At 36.6% G+C, this 17246-nt stretch overlaps 2 protein-coding genes across 4 annotated transcripts in view; one reads left to right on the top strand and one right to left on the bottom strand.

The window, feature by feature from the left end:
• Window positions 1-253: 253 nt before the first annotated feature.
• Window positions 254-9934, top strand: LOC108183319 (uncharacterized). 2 transcript variants are annotated; one of them, XM_088650400.1, is made up of 3 exons: window positions 254-273; window positions 1704-1792; window positions 8402-9934. In XM_088650400.1, exons 2-3 carry the CDS (start codon window positions 1708-1710, stop codon window positions 9661-9663), a joined length of 1347 nt encoding a protein of 448 aa, XP_088506526.1. In that variant the 5' UTR covers window positions 254-273; window positions 1704-1707; the 3' UTR covers window positions 9664-9934. The 2 variants fall into 2 exon arrangements, with proteins under 2 accessions (XP_088506526.1, XP_087104902.1); XM_087248776.1 differs by lacking the exon at window positions 254-273 and adding an exon at window positions 1043-1098 and having other exon boundaries at window positions 1643-1792.
• A 702-nt stretch (window positions 9935-10636) lies between these two features.
• Window positions 10637-17246, bottom strand: part of LOC137491115 (NACHT, LRR and PYD domains-containing protein 3-like) — a 70817-nt gene continuing 64207 nt past the window's right edge. The window contains exons 8-12 of one of the 2 annotated variants that reach the window (XM_087245943.2): window positions 16942-17115; window positions 16639-16812; window positions 14172-14345; window positions 12833-12879; window positions 10637-11942 (exon numbers count right to left, since the gene is read on the bottom strand). In XM_087245943.2, coding sequence (XP_087102069.1) covers window positions 11416-11942; window positions 12833-12879; window positions 14172-14345; window positions 16639-16812; window positions 16942-17115 — 1096 coding nt within the window. In that variant the 3' untranslated portion in view covers window positions 10637-11415. The remainder of the gene's footprint in view (window positions 11943-12832; window positions 12880-14171; window positions 14346-16638; window positions 16813-16941; window positions 17116-17246) is intronic. The other variant, NM_001444601.1, reaches the window with a different exon arrangement.

Here is a 17246-nt window from a genome sequence, read left to right as displayed (position 1 = left end):
ATCTAGTGAGGTATATGACGATATAATTAAATTTGTTTAAGAAACCCATTTAGAGAAAAGAATATAGAGATAATATAATCTGAGGAATTAATTGTTAGCCCACCCCACCCCACATTTTTTATTTATTCTTTTTTTTCATTTCCTTCCTCTTTCCTCCCCCTCCCCTCTATTTTTACACTTCAGTTATTGTTCAAATTCCAGTCGGAGGCAGTAATGCACCTACAAGTCTGGTTGCCAACCGCCAGTAAAACCCAAAGAACAAGAAGAAGAAACCGATTAATTAAAGTTTTAGGTTTTTCATCTGATACTAAATTATGAACCTGCTGTTGACAATATTATTTTAACCCTTTATACAACGAAGTACTATTTTACTCACAGTAATGAGGACTATTGAACAACGTGTGTGTAATAAGTGTCTTACTGAAGCTTTAATTTATTAAACAGTATAATGTCATTCCATTCTAAGTTTACATCACTTTATATAAGAAATGGAGTTGTGTTACTAGTTTTAATCAGCTAGATTGTGGCTGTGGTTTCTTGCTCAGACTTACCTGATTTATTTTTGTTAATAACTCTCATATAGGAAGAAGATAAGTAATTTTCTTTCTGTTCATTGTTTTATTCATTTTACATTTTTATTGCTTTGTTAATTTTTAACAGGATAAAGTGTCCAAACGCAGAGAAAAACTATATATAAGTCATGACTAGTTTGAAGAACTAAAACGTGTAGTAGTAATGAATACTTTTTACATGAAGGACACCTATTTTACCTCCTTTTCTGTAAAGTTTCAGCTCCAAACACTCGTTAGATTATTTGTCATACCTTTTAGAATGTTGAGATTTTTGCTTTAAACACTTAGTCTTAGTGGATTAAAAGTTTTTTTAATTGTCTTAAATGTTTAGAGTAAAGGTTTTGATCAACTCTAAATACTGAATATATGTGCGTCTGTGAGAAAGTGGAAACGAAGGAGAAATGTATCAATAAGTCATGACTGCAACAGTAAGTGGCAAAAAAGGTTTTAAAACACTTTTATTTTGGCGTGGCGTGTGACGTCATAAGCCTGCGCCGTTCAAGCGCTGTGATTCAACTGGATAGAGGTTTGTTTTAAAGCGTTTACACTTATATAAACCGATTGATTAAAGTTTCAGTTTTTTTTTCATTCAGTGCTAAATTATGTACCTGCTGTTGACAATATTATTATCAATATTAGTATAGCACAATTGTTTGAATAAAGATAGGATAAACTTTTTGTCCTCAAGAGGAAATTTGTCTTGTGCAAAAAAAGTGCAACACATTGCTGTAAGCAGGCAATAAGCTAAATAAAACAAACAAAACAATTAAGAATATACATAAAAAATAAAGTTTTAAAATAAGTTTACAGAGATGTGTGTAATAAGTTTAATAACTTTATTGAAGGTTTAATTTATTAAATAGTATATTGTCATTCCATTCTGAGTTTACAACTATATAAGAAATGTAGTAATGTTACTAGCTTTAATCAGGTCATTTGTTTGTGGCTATTGTTTCTTGCTCAAACTTACCTGATTTCTTATTGTTAATCACTCTCTTATAAAGAAACTGTTTAAGTAAGTGTTAAGAAGTTATTTTGTTTCTGTTCATTGTTTTATTTATTTTAAACAGGATAAAGTGTCCAAACACAGAGAAAAACTCCTGCTGAAGCGACTGACCTTCACACTGTTATAAAGATGGCGTTTATTAAAGAGGAGAGTGAAGATGTGAAGATTGAAAAAACATTCACAGTCAAACAGGAAGATCTGCAGGAACAAACAGGTTGATTTTCATTCTCAAAGACCAACTCAGTCATTTAATCCTCATTCAGATATATTTTAATAATAATAATATTAAATTAAATCCATCTTGCAGCTCAGAGAGTGCTGCCTAGTTCTTCTAAATGCACACAAGCACTCATGAGCTATGTTTCCATCCAAAAATGCAAATAAACTTTATGCAAAAAAACTGGATTATTGCATAAAAGATATGCAAATAAAGCTCAATGATTTCCATTCAAATGAAACCAAATCACTTTTATTGTCACATCATCAGCAGCACGTGTGCTATGATGAGTGGAAAGCTTAGGTGCTGGCTCCAGACAGTACAAGATACAGACAGTACAAATACAACAACAGTGCAAAATATAAACAGTGCAAATACAATGACAAAGTCAAAGCGAACAAAATCATTACTTCCTGATTAACTGGTGCCAAATATCAACAGTAAAAATGGAATTTGCTGCGATAAGAGAAGCTGCATCAATAGCCGCGTTTCCACTATCTCGTCTAAAGCGAGCGAGACAGGGCGAGCCAAGGCCAGTCACGTTTCCACTGTCACTTCCTGGGCCTAATCGAGCCAAAGCGGGGCTTTATCGGGGCCAGCCTTTTTTGGCCCGCCGAATACCTTGGGCCAAAGAGGGCCAGCTGGGGCTTCGGGGCGGAGTGAAAGGAGAGGCAGACACTAGTTTTCCGATCGCACACGAGTACATGCACCAAACAAATAACCAAATAAATAATAATAAATAAGGAGAAGAAAACATCTAGCCTTTTAGGCTGGGGTCTTTTTGCGTATGATCACCCTTATGTTTCCCTTTTAAATGTAAGGCTGTTGCACAAAATAATAAAGTTTTCATTTATAAGTGACTGTGCTGCATCCTCCTTGATGTTTCAATAACGCATAATAATCTTTACACCGTATTTAAGACACAGCAGACAGTAAAGGTTATCGAGAGTTTTTGTCAAGTTTAAAAGGTGTTTGTGCACGTTTAGATGCCTGGATGTGAATGTGAGACCGAGAAAAAGAGCGCTCTCTTCACAGCTCTGTTGATGCTGCAAGCGGATTTTGTTTTTATTTATTTTGAAGATAATGCACAACATAAATACAACAGAAAGACATTAAACTCTACAAATTTCGTGTCCGTTTTTGTAGACTCAAAAACAATAGTGTCATATCCTAATAAAATAGCCCAAGATATATTGAAATAATTTGAATAATTACAAATGTTGCATATAATAAAATCACATAAAATAAATAAACCAATATAAAACAAATAAAATCTATTTATAATAATTTAGGTAGCCCATAAACAGTACATAAATCAAACCATTTAAACCCATATTAAACTTTCATTTTACAAAGGCCCATCTGAAAAAAAGATTTTAGATATTTTCTAAAACAATAAACACCGGAGGAGGTTTGAAATATTATTTATAAAGTATATGGATACGATGATATTAATCAAATCATGTAAACAGAGCGTTTTATGGGTGAGTGAAAGCAGAAACTAGGCTATCTTTTTATCTGTCATGCATGCATTATCCGCCTGATTCCCGCTGAAGTGGGCGGGTTGTGTGACGTTTGATTTGGAGGACGTTCTGGGGGCGGGGTTTTCATGACACTCTGCGAGGTACTAGCCCGACAGTGGAAACGCCACATGATTTCTGCCTCACTGCTCAACCCTCCCTTGCGATTGGCCCGGCCCTGCATGATAAAAGCCCTGGCTTGCACATGCCCGACAGTGGAAATGCGGCTAATCTTTTCTTCATCTAATAAATGACTTGCGCCTCAGAGGGTGATCCTGAAACGCAGTGAACGCGCGGTGGCGTTTAAAGGTGTCAGACACGAAGATGCTCTTAATTCTGGAGGTCATGAATAATATAATAACACTAATACTTAAACTGTAAGGCGTTTAAGAATGACCAAAACAAGAGTTCAGATGTTTTATAATGTACTGAGCCGGCTGGTTTGTCCATTAATACACATTTTTATCATCACATGATCTCTTATAACAAAATCACATGACCTTTTTAATCCACATACTGGAGTTTGTATCGTGTTTTCCATCGTGATTTTTGATCTTTTCTTATCGAATAAAACGTTTATCCTACTCAGTTATGCGCATACTTAGTTTTTTTTGCATCATGGTGTTTCCATAAACCGTTTTTTTTATGTGCATAAAAATAGGTGGATGGAAACATAACTATTGAAAGACAGGAATGAGTTTCTCTCTTGTTACTTGTTCTCGTGTCTTTTGTCATTATTTTATTTATTATTAGTCTCCCATTTTCTCTACCTTCTTAAGGTCATTGCTTTTCTTGTTATCCTACTGTTTATAAAGCGTCCTAGAGCACCAGCGCTATATAAAATAAATAAAAACAACTAATAATAATAAAAAAAACTTAAACTGAGCTGAAGATATTTGACCTACAGTATTCTCATAGAAGATATCTGCTATTACAGTGATGGTGTTGGCTTAGTACTTTCCATTTGCATATGTCACATTGATCCAAATTAACTTTTTTCATCGACTTCTTTATTGGTTTAAAATTGTTTATAGTAGTTGTTACTAGTTCTCACAGATAGTATCTGAGTTAGAATCACATTATTATTATAATAACTAATTACCAGGGCTATTGTGTTTAACCAGGGTTTCTGCGGGGTCTTAAAATGTCGTAAATTCCAAAATCAAAATTTTCGGCCTTAAAAAGTCTTAAATTTACTGAAATGTTGTGTTGTAGGTCTTTAATCTTTTTTAAACAAGTCTTCATTTTCCTTTTTTTATCTTTTGCTACCTAATCTGGCCAAAACCCCTACAATAACCATCAATCCATCTCAATAAAACTTTCCACTTTTTATTCAAAAAGGTCATTTTAACTCTATTTATTATAATGGTTTAATAATTTTCCTTACAATAACATTTGTTTAAACGTGCTCCATGTATTTACTACTGAAGACATCGAGGACAGATTGTTGTGTAGATTTTAGTTTGTTATTGTTTTTAAAACATTTAAAACATTTGTTCATTTTTAATTATTTGATATTAATGAAAGTTTATTTAGGAAAATAAGTGTGTGGATACAAGTAAAGCTTGCTTGTTATTACACACAATTTAAAATCTTTTGCTAAGAAATATCTATAATATATATTTTTAATTTATTTATTATTGTATTATTAAATGTATTAAATTAAAATTTTTTTTAATAAGGCAAATTAAAATGTTTTCATCTGAGCTATGCCATTTTAAATTGTAAAGAAATCTGTGTTTATAAAACAAATGAAGACAACAGAAGTCAAGTATTCAATTGAGTGATTTAAGCCTGGTTTATACTTCTGCGTCAAGTGACCGGCGTAACTCACGTCGCAGGCAACGCGCGCAGCTGTGCATTTATACTTCTGCGCGCTGTCTCCGTTGGTCTGCATTAACACTTCCGAAACGCTAGTTGGCAGTGAGGTGTAAATGTTCCTCTGTGTCGAGTTTCTTTGCTTCTGTTTTGCTTTTCCTGAACACTTCCTGGTTGTACAAGTGACTCAAACTTGCTCATTTTGAGGCAGGAACCGGCGGACGTGCAACAACTTTAACTATGAGGTAAACACGAAACAAAACTTTCCATCCGGAGCTCCTTCACGGGACTCCACACTTGTAAACAATCGCTCGCGCCATTCGCGCGGCTCTTGGTCCTGCCCATACTCGTCAGTGCTACAAAGCTGACCAATCACAGAGCTTGCGCTAGGCGTTGTTGCGACGTGTAGTTACATTTTTTGAAAGGTGCACGTCAGTGACGGCGATGGCCACGGCGAAGGGCTATGCGTCAGCGCTGTAGCATATGCCGGCGTTTGACGCAGAAGTATAAATCAGCCTTTAGCCTGATATGTTTACTGCTCCAAAATACTTTAAAAGTTTCTCAAAAGAAAATGTTTTGTGTTCAAAGAGGAAAAAGTGTTTTTTTTTTTTTTTACCCAGACATTTAAAAGAATATATTTAAGAGGAGTAATCACAGTACCATGAAACTGTGATATTTTTTATTCAAGGTTGTCATACTGTCAGAATCTTATACTGGCCCACGCCTAATGCTGCTTGTTGTAGCAAAGTCATATTATCTTATTTTATTGTTTTTCTTTGTATGTATAGTCATGAACACACTTGTTTGCAGAGCAAGAGAGCTTGTCTCTGAAAGAGAGTTTTCTGTCGGTCTCCTCCCCTTTTTAAAAGATAAAGCGGTATTTCTCACTTAGCCTTACATATTGTGCTTTTTGGATAGGCTATGAGCATAAAAAATTGGTTGGTTGAAACGTCATGATGCCCATAACCTTTGAAATATAAGCATAAAGAAACATGCGCATAACTGAGTAGGACAAACTTTTTATTCGATAAGAGAAGGTAAACTCACGTAAACAACGCAAGCACTTTTACTGAACAAATTCCAGTATGTTTGTTTAAAAAGGTTTGTTATAAGAGATCATATGATGATGAAAATGTGTGTGAATGCACAAACCAGCAGGCTGAGAACATTATAAACATCTGAAATGTTGTTTTGGTCATTCTAAAACACCTGCACCGTTTCAGTATTCATGTTATTATATTATTAATGACCTCCAGAACATCTGTTCTCTGCGTCTCATTGCTTCAAACGCCAACACGTGTTCATTGTGTGCCAGCATTGTCCTCTGAGCTGTCATTTAAATAAAAGATTCATGTAGCTTCTTCTACCGCAGTAAATTCTGTTTTTACTGTTCTTAAATGGGGCCTGTTAATCAGGAAGTGACGATTTTGTTCTCTTTGATTCATTGGATGGAAACGCAGCTTTATTCGCACATCTTTTATGTGACATCCCAGTTTTGCGCATAAATTTAATTCGCAGTTTTGGATAGAAACATAGCTATTGCCTACATTTCAGTTACACAAAGAACAAAGTCACATAGCAGAATGGCTTGTCCTTTCTTAATGAATAATTAGCTTAAAATCACTGACCTTTGACGGACATGTACTGTAACTAGATTAATGGGATTATTACTAGTTCTAAAAAGATTTTTTAGTCCTGCTTACATTCTAAATGTCATATCAACCTCTACCACTTTATCGAAAAACCATTAATCGAGATAAACGATTATTCCATCATATAGAACACACACCTAACGCCATCTTAATCTGAGCGCTTTAATGGTCAAATGCATGCAAATTTGGGTCAGAGTGCTGTGTTTAGTGAATATTCATATTAACTCTTATTTGTGTAATAAACAAACAAGTTGAGAATCAAAAGACATGTGAAAGAGAAACCATATCAGAGCCGCACTATTCTTAAAGTGACAGCGCGCAATAATCCTGCTGCCGACTGTTTTTAGCATTAATCAAACAACAAAAGGAGAAAATCCCTCTCTGCTCTTGACTGAAAGACTTTTGTAGCTCAAATGTTTTTCTGAAATTGAAAACTCTTGAGTATTTGATCTCTCACTAAATCAACTCAGAGTTCAAGTTTAAACTTGTAGTTGGTTGAACCTCATTACTGAAACAGGCCCCAGGTCATCATGACGTGATTGACAATAGTCGCTGTTTGTCATTGTACTCTGTTTATCCTGAGAGCTGATGCTGAGTATTCTTAGGGCTTTTCACACTTCAAATAGTTAACCCTGGGTCATTCTAACCCTGTATTAATTCTGGGTTATCTGTAGTCACCTTCCACACTGCTCATGCTATACCTGGGGTTAAAAAATAATCCTGGGTGTTCATTAACAGACAGTTCACATTTGTAATTCCTGGGTTAACATTATTATATTGTATATTTATGCTGTCACTGTACCTGATTGGACAAACCACAAGTAACCTTTTTAGATGGCATTTCTGCCTCTTGTCAGGTATATACAATGTCACCAAGTAGGTCTTCAGCTAAGCCTCAGGGCATACACAAAGACAAGAAAACAAAGACAAAAGTACAAATAAATGAAAACAAGTAAAAAGGATGTCATCTTGCCATCTCCACATCACTCCTGTTTAAAGCAAATGTGGCATTAAGAATTTGCATAAGTTTTATACAATAATGCAAACTTGTAAATATAAGCGTGAATTATGCATACTTGCTATGGACATGCAGGATTTGTCTCAATCGGGTCTTCCAAACAAGAGGGAACACAACACGAGTAATCTAGAGCGAGTTCATTTGATCATTTGCTTCTAAAGTCACAGGCACAAAAAGAGCTTGGTTTTCCTCTGACCCCTAAAATTAAATATTCTGCAAGGTATATGATCTGATTTTGAGCTGAAACCTCAGACACATTCTGGGAACACCAAAGTCTTATTTTACATCTTGTAAAAAATGGGTAATTGTAGGAACCTTTTAAAGGGATAGTTGATGCAGAAATGAAAATAGCCTCACCATTTACTCTTCATCGTGTGGATTTAAACCTTTATGAGTTTCTTGATCCTGTTAAACACCGAAGATATTAAAAAAAAAAAAAAAACGCTACTGGCTTACTGTGTTCCACAATAAAGGAAAGTTTAAAACCACATGATGGAGAGTAAATGGTAAGGTAATTTCATGGTAAGACATTCAACATTCATTTCTTGCTTGTCACTTTGAGTCTTCATACTAAAGCTAACTTTTTTTTTTTTTTTAGACCGGATGGTGCTGAAGGAAGAAACTCATGGACAGAATGAAATAGATGAGAAACTGCAGTTTGAGAAACCCCAAGAAATAACGACTGATGAAAAACCCACACTGACTAAAAAGACTTCATCACACAGAAGACCTCGGAAATCCAAATCTGGATGTAATTTTAGCTGTAAACAGTGTAGAAAGAGTTTCAATCAAAAGTCAAACCTTCATGTTCACTTGAGAGTTCACACATGGGAGAAACCTTACACCTGCAAACAGTGTGGAAAGAGTTTTAGTCAAATACAAGGCTTTAAAGTCCACATGAGAATTCACACTGGAGAGAGGAAGTTCACATGCCAAAAGTGTGGAAAAAGCTTCTATCATGCTGGAAACTTTGAAGCACACATGAGAATTCACACCGGGGAGAAGCCTTTCAGCTGTAAGCAGTGTGGAAAGAGTTTCAGCCAAAAGCCAAACCTTGATATTCACATGAGAATTCACACTGGGGAGAAACCTTTCAGCTGTAAACAGTGTGGAAAGAGTTTCAGTCAAAAGTCACACCTTGATATTCACATGAGAGTTCACACAGGGGAGAAACCTTACACCTGTGAACAGTGTGGACAGAGTTTTAGTCAAAAACAAAGCTTTAAATCCCACATGAGAATTCACACTGGAGAGAGGCCGTACACATGTCAACAGTGTGGAAAAAACTTTCGTCATGCAAGAAACTTGGCAGCGCACATGAGAATTCACACTGGAGAAAAGCCTTTCAGCTGTAAACAGTGTGGAAAGAGTTTCAGTAAAAAGGCAAACCTGATTGCTCACATGAGAGTTCACACTAGGGAGAAACCTTACACCTGCGAACAGTGTGGAAAGAGTTTTGGTCAAAAACAAGACCTTTACATCCACATGAGGATTCACACTGGAGAGAAACCTTACACATGCACAGAGTGTGGTAAAAGTTTCCCACATATAACCACACTCAAACACCACATGAGAACTCACACTGGAGAGAAGCCGTTTGCATGTGCTCAGTGTGGAAAGAGCTTCACAACCAAAACTAGCCTCAAGAACCACATGAATGGTCACTCTGGAACCATAGTGTTCACATGTGATCAGTGTGGAAAGAGTCTCACTCGCAAAGACTCCATTAAGAACCATATGAAGATTCACTCAGGAGAGGATCGTTTTAGATGCAGTGAGTGTGGAAAGGGCTTTAAATGTAAAAGAAGCCTCAGCGCTCACCTAAAGCTTCACAATGGAGAGCAGAGTCCTCAAAATTGAGGCCTTGTCCACACAAACACGGGTTTATTCAAAACGGCAGCTTTTTCATGTAGTTTGGCTGTTTATTCAAGTGAAGTTTATTTAAAAACTACTTTCGAGAGGATCACATGCTTAGCTAAAACATGATTCACAAATTAGATCATCCTTTGTTATAAATTAGTGTCTCACAGACAGTACTTTGGTTTAAGTTACTTAAAGACAGACAAGTTAACATCACAGCTGAGGCACTGCACTATTCATTGTCTTCAATAAAGTCTTCACCCCGTAAGAACTTTTTACAGCTTACTTATTTTATGTATTAAGAGTCATCTATACATTGGCGAGCGACCCAAGAAGCCAAAATAGCAAAATCTAACAGTGTGTTTTAACTTATTGTGAACCGATCACCATATTTGTGCAGGGTTCCACACAATTCTTTCATGTTGTCTCAACACAAATTTAGGTAACTTAATACTTTTACCAAATTATTTGGACTGAACATTAAGTTGTCCCAATCTCAAAATCTCAAGAGTTGTGTTATTTCAGCACATTTTAATTAAGTAGTTTGAACAAGTAAAAAAAAAAAGTTTGTTTTTTTCCCCGATTTCGGTTTAATGGAGATAAGACTTTTTTGGCACATTTTTAAACATTATAGTTTTAATAACTAATCTCTAATAACTGATTTATAAATAAATAGGGAAAAAATAGCTTAAAGGGGCTAATAGTTTTGTCTTTAAAATGGTTTAAAAAAGAATAAAAAACTGCTTTTATTCTGGCTGAAATAAAACAAATAAGACTTTCTCCAGAAGAAAAAAATATTCTCAGACATACTGTGAAGATTTTCTTACTATGTTTTACATAATTTAGAAAATGTAAAAAAAAACATGAGGGGCTATATATATATATATATATATATATATATATATATATATATATATATATATATATATATATATATATATATATATATATGTATGTATATATATATACACGTGTGTGTGTGTGTGACTATTACTAAGTGGGCAAAATAAAAACTGAAACTAAAAGTCACACTTTAAAAGAAACTCCATACCACCGACTGTTTCAAAGATTTGGGATTATATACTACATCTAATTTTTATGTTTTTATTAATTAATTCATTTTTATTTAATGTTCAAAAAATATGACATAGGCTTTACATGCATAAACAAGCAAGACGTAATAAAATTACAACAATAGGCAGACACAAATATAGGGAAAAAAAACAGTATAGTAATGACAATTGTATTTACCATAAAAAAGTAAATAAATACAAATTAAATTAATAATAAAACAAAAATAAATATTTTATAAAAGTTTATGCAATATAAACATTCAAAGGGCTGTGAAGGGGCTAAAAAAGTAGCTGCTTTATATATATATATATATATATATATATATATATATACATACACATACATACACACACACACACTTTCTCACACACAAACATAGACACTGTCTGTCGTGCACACACACACACAAATACAAACTCACACACAAACATAGACACTCTCACACTACACATGCACACACAGAGCAGTGAACAAATGCACGCACACACACACAAACGTGCACACTCTCTCTCTCTCACACACACACACACGCACGCGCTCTCTCTCACACACACACACACACAGACAGACACAAACAGACTTTCTCTCACACACACACACACACTGTCTGTCGCACACACACACACAAAGCTGCTGACTGCTCCTGCAGAGGATTCTGGGTAAATCTCTCGTCAGTCTTCAGCTCAGTTTCACTGATGATCCAGGACTAAGCCCAAACCCAGGGCAGAGCGGCTCAGTGAATGTGGTCTGGACTGAGTGGATGAGGCTCATTGTGTCTCTATAGATGTTGTAAAAGATCAGAGTTCCTGCACTGTCATCCACAAACACTCCTATTCTCCTGCTGAGCGGCTTCACTGGGAGATCAGTGTGTGTGTGATTGTGACTGAATATGAATCTGGAGGAAGAGCAGAGCAAACTCCAGGACTGATCATTATATCCAAACCAACACTCAACACCTCTTCTCTTCCTCCTGATGCTCTTATATGACACTGATATACACACATGATCATCTCCACTCCAGTCAATCTCCCAGTAACAGCGTCCACACACACTCTCTCTGCACAACACCTGACGATCATAATCAAATCTGTCTGGATGATCAGGATACGGCTGATTCTCTCTCACACACTTCACCTCTCTGTTCTCCTCAGACAGAATGAGTTGAGTGTGTGCTGTGTTTGGATCCAGAGTGAGGAAACAGACATCTGAACACAAGAACACACACATTTACAACCACAGCTGTGTGTGTGTGTGTGTGTGTGTAAGAGAGAGAGAGAGAGAGAGAGAGAGAGAGAGAGGGAGAGGGGGGGGAGTATATGTGTGTGTGCGTCTGATTGTATAGCTGCGTCCCAAATCGCATACTTATGCACTATTCTACGCCATTTTGTAGTATAAATAGTGTAAGTAGTGTGTTCACACTGAAAATTTTAAAAATAATTAGTGCACTTTAATTACCCGGATGATGCACTTATTCAGCCGCTAAAATGAAGTGTGTAATGATGGACACTTCACGCACTCAACGACCGCATGTTTGCTTACGTAGCGGAAGGGGCGGAGCTATCGGACGCACATGTTGAATAACTTTATTTATTTTGGATGGTGAAAGCAAAATTCTCCTACGATTGTGATTATAGCGCCTCCCGATGGTGAATGCGGCAATACTCACGGCAGGTTTTATTTGATAGTTTGGTCATTTATTTCAATGATTTGGCAACCGTCAAACGTCATCAGGGAAACGGTTTGAATTTCCGCTTAGTAAAAAAAACATAAGTGTGCCATTTGGGACACCACTACATACATATACTATCCTGTTGAGTGTGTAAGTGCATAAGTACATAGTGCATGAGTGCATAGTGTATAGTGTGCCATTTGGGACGCAGCTTATGAGAGAGAGAGTGTGTGTGTGTGTGAGAGAGAGAGAGAGAGAGAGTGTGTGTGTGTACGCATGTGTTCACTGCTCTGTGTGTATGTGTGTCTGTTTGAGAGAGAGGAAGTGTGTGTGTTTGTGTGTGTCTAATTGTGTGATCATGTACATGGGTGTGTGTGTGTGTTTGAGAGAGTGTGTAAGAGTGTGTGTGTGTGTGTGTAGTCCTACATTTGCATGGTCCTGCTGTAATCCTCTTCCCTCCTCCATGATCCAGACTGTAAACACACACAGATGTACATTCAGTCAGTACGCACGCACACACACACACACACACACACACACACACACACACACACACACACACACACAGGTTTTCCTTTAGTCAGTACACAAACATCAGCTTATAACACACACACACACACACACACACATACACACAAACAGGTTGTCCGTTAGTCAGTACACAAACATCAGCTTATAACACACACACACACAAACACACACACACACACACACACACACACGCACAATAAGACATGTGGAGTGTGTGCTGAATGCTGGATTGTGATTGGCTGATCTCAGTGCATTAATAACTGCAGTAAAACAACATGAGTGTGTGTGGAGCTGTCAAATCAGCTTCTGAATGACACACAGAGCTTTTAGATCAGATGTGGAAACAGAAAACAGAATGGAAACACAGAAACAGACAGATATAAAGACTGAAGGATTCATTCAATGATCAATTGACAAAAGCGCAGCACAATAATAAAGCAGAATTCAGTGTAAATGACTTGAAATATGATAGAGATCTTCATCTTCTGTCAAATGCCTCTTCATCATCTCCAAACATTGCTAAGTTGGAGAGCAGTGAATCCAGACCAATCTGCAGTCTTCCTTTCCCTTTGGAAGCTTCGTGGGTTTGTGTTCTGTTTATTGTTCATAATACTTCAGTTATAAAGGATTAGTTTAGGAGTTTTTTGTCATTTGCTTTATTTGAGTTTGTTCAACATGTGATTGTCACTGGACATTATCAGAACCAGCATCACTGTCTGCTGATCACTTTTATTGCCTGATATTTTGTGTTCATGTTAGTTTAGAAGCAGAAAAGAGCCAGATTACAAGATATGTGAGATATTTGCCAGAAACATCTTTGTTATGTCCACATTGTGAATGTAAATTTATATTGTTTATTTTCTTCCTGTTTATAGTTTTACTCCGCCCTTATTAAAGTGTGATAAAGGACATTCTGTGTCTGTGAAGTTAATGAGGGAGAGTTTAACCTGCTGTTAAAGTATACACAGGACGTATTTGGAGAACAGTACACACACATCTCTGACCTGATACTGTACAGTTCTTCAGCAGAAATGTAGAGAACAAGTTTCACTGCTCAACTACAATGCTGAAACTGTACAGTGTTAATATGAGATATAATATCACGCTTAATGTGAGAACTGCCCCAGTGCACTGACATATTTAACAGCTTTGATTCATATCTGGACACTAGAAGAGCAGTGAAGTATCAAAGTATCTGTATTCACAATAAAAAAGGCAGTGCTGCTCCACATACTTGAGTTTGTCCAGTGTGTAGTTTGGATCCTCCAGTTGTTCAGAGAGCAGCTTGACTCCTGAATCTCCTGGATGATTGTAGCTCAGATCCAGCTCTCTCAGGTGTGAGGGGTTTGAAGTCAGAGCTGAAGACAGAAAACCACAGCCTTCCTCTGTCACCATACAGCCAGACAATCTACAAACACAGCAATAGTCCACATCACACAGTTGGACAATCACACATCTCTTTGTGTTGTGAAGATGCTGACTGCTGTTTCTGCTCATGTCAACAGCAGTGATGAACACACACATCCTGATTAGCTCTCCTTATTGATCGAGCCCTCGCATCAGCACACACACACACACACTCAACAAGGACTCGACATCATCTGTAGAAGTGTACAGAGCAAAGACATTGTTCATAATACACCACATCAAGCTGTAAAGTCTGCTGTGAGGGGGAAGAAGACACACTTGAGCTCAGAAGATCATCTTAAAGTCATGTATAAAACACAACAGGAAATGAGCTGATTTCATCATTTATATTGCGATTCTGTTGTGGACTAAAACAAAATGAGCTCAGACAAACACAAACCCGCTCTCTTCATGTGTTCATCACCTGACCCACAGTCACATTCACACTGATGGTCCATTAGGGGACTTTTATTCTGTCAGGAGAGAAACAGCTGATCAATATTCATGACTGCTGACTCTCCTTCACATTCAGCCTTTAGCAGATATTGTTTTAGATGAGCGAGTAATCAGGATTATTTCACACACTTTATCATGAGACTTTTATTTGTTTTCAAGAAACTGAAACTGCACAAATATGAGAATATTTTCAGCAGGACACAAAACAGCTTGACTTTAGCGTTTAACTCTGCTGCTTTCACACCTCCAGATCCACTGTTCTCCTCTGAAACAGGATTAACACTGCTATAATGATTATTTGTGTTCTTGCTGCGCTTCACTTTCACACGGAAATGTTGAATGTCGACATCTAGACAGACACAACCTGGTAAAGTTTTCAAACAGTGAACTGAGACTGCAACTATTAGTGAAATCTATATTAAAGGTCTTCAAATATGATTTAGATTTACAGTAATTGTTTTTCATGTTTAAATCTGATTTATTCTTGTGTTTAAAGCGTTTGTCATTCCTCTACTTCAGTGTCTCAGACTCATTCAGAAATGATTATTAAATGCTGGATTAATGCACAAGAGAGTTTGGCGAACACGTTTTACACCATTTCAAATATATATTATATGTGCGGCTGTATAAGACACATACAGCGCTCAGCATAATGGAGGACAGCCCATTCTGAAAACCAAGACTTTCCTCCATTTCTCAGTCAATATAGGCAGTGTATTCTGCTGCATTTAAACAGAACACATTTATTAAACAGATTTATTTATGACAATCATATTTTAGTCACCAAACATATTCAGAAATTGAAAGATAATACAATTAAATTCAGGCTAAATACTGCAAAAAAAAACAAAAACAAAAAACTACTTAATTTCAGCTAAATGTTTTATTGTTAATTTTCCTCTTTTTACATGTTGTATTTAATATTTTTCTATAACATATACATTTGAGTGCACTAGTTTTTGGACCATTATCCTGAGTTATTTTGTTAGATGAGCTCCAGATTTGGCTAATCTATTGTATATGCACAAATATAATACTGTAAAGCTTCCTATTAAAATATGAATGTAAAAGAGAGATTAGTGAGGGCTGTACTTATATATGCTGAGCACTGTATGTTGTTCACCCAGAGTGTTTACATGGTCACACAGCAGTAACACAACAAGCATTGAGTTTGGGCTAGCTTCTGCAGATGGACATTGCTGTACACTGCCCTTGATGGGTGAGTGGGGGAGTGTCTGTTGTCTCTCAGGTGTGAATTATTCATAAGAATTGTCACTCACACATACAGCTGAGATCACCCAAAACAAACTTAACAAAATGTAGATCATTGTAATGTTTTCTCTGAATGAGAGAACAGAATAATTTCACATAATTGTGCAGTAAATAATCTAGTCTACAAGACTGCTTACTCGAAACTCTGGTTCAGGCACATTCAGTCTGGTTTATGGATCTTATTTCAGCAATTTTTTTCTTCAAAACCTACAACCACACATAATATTTGTTTTCTAAAAAACACAAGCATGTGCATCAATATTTCTCACATATTACGGTAGCTCAGCTTGTGCTGAATACTAATAAAACACATGTTGGCCAGTTCTGTGTAATAAGTAGCTGAAATAAGCACAGATGTCAGGGCATGTCAAAACATCTCAGGGGTCCCAAAATCACCTGATGGTTAACTACAGGTATAGTATGAGCAGTGTGAAACATAATCACTGATAAACCAGAATTCCTGTTATCTGGGGTTTAGTATCACCCAGGGTTAACATGTTCAAGCATGAAGAGCTCTAATATGAAACTGTCTGACTGTAGCTATTGTAGGGTAGAGAATAATTTACCTCAGTGTCTCCAGTATACAGTTCACAGTCTTCAGTCCATCAGAGAGTTTCTTCACTCCTGAATCCTGCAGGTCATTGTTACTCAGGTCCAGCTCTCTCAGCACACAGTTTGAGGATTGTAGAGCTGAAGACAAACTCTCACAACACTGAACATTGAGATTACACATGACCAATCTGAGAAAGAAGAACACACATTACTAAAAACCACACTGTTAATGTGATCTGTCTGATGTAACAAAACAAAAAATCAATCAATCAATCAATCAATCAATCAATCAATCAATCAGGCGTTTAAACTCCGACCTCATTGTGTCCAGTTTACAGTTTTGACTCTTCAGTCCATCAGAGAGCTTCTTCACTCCTGAATCCTGCAGGTCATTGTTACTCAGGTCCAGCTCTCTCAGCACACAGTTTGAGGATTGTAGAGCTGAAGACAAACTCTCACAGGACCGAACAGTGAGTTTACAGAACTGTAGCCTGTGTAGAGGACAAACACAATATGTATGTGTTAATCTGGTGTGTTTGATAGTCTGAAGCACATCTGACTGTAGTACTGGTTTAACTTCACTAGTTAGTGAGCACATCTGCTGATTTTAGCTTTAAATAGT

The sequence above is a fragment of the Danio rerio genome, chromosome 4, assembly GCF_052040795.2.
Source record: "Danio rerio strain M-AB ecotype USA chromosome 4, GRCz13ab, whole genome shotgun sequence".
In the NCBI taxonomy this organism is placed as follows: domain Eukaryota; kingdom Metazoa; phylum Chordata; class Actinopteri; order Cypriniformes; family Danionidae; genus Danio; species Danio rerio.
Note: the sequence above shows the minus strand (reverse complement) of the source record. Positions and strands in the feature narration are given on the sequence as shown.

Excerpts from the sequence above, each read along its gene's own strand:
- LOC108183319 (XM_088650400.1), top strand. The coding sequence starts at position 1,708 with ATGGCGTTTATTAAAGAGGAGAGTGAAGATGTGAAGATTGAAAAAACA. Across the intron at positions 1,793-8,401 it reads AGATCTGCAGGAACAAACAG|ACCGGATGGTGCTGAAGGAA; the intron begins GTTGATTTTCAT and ends TTTTTTTTTTAG.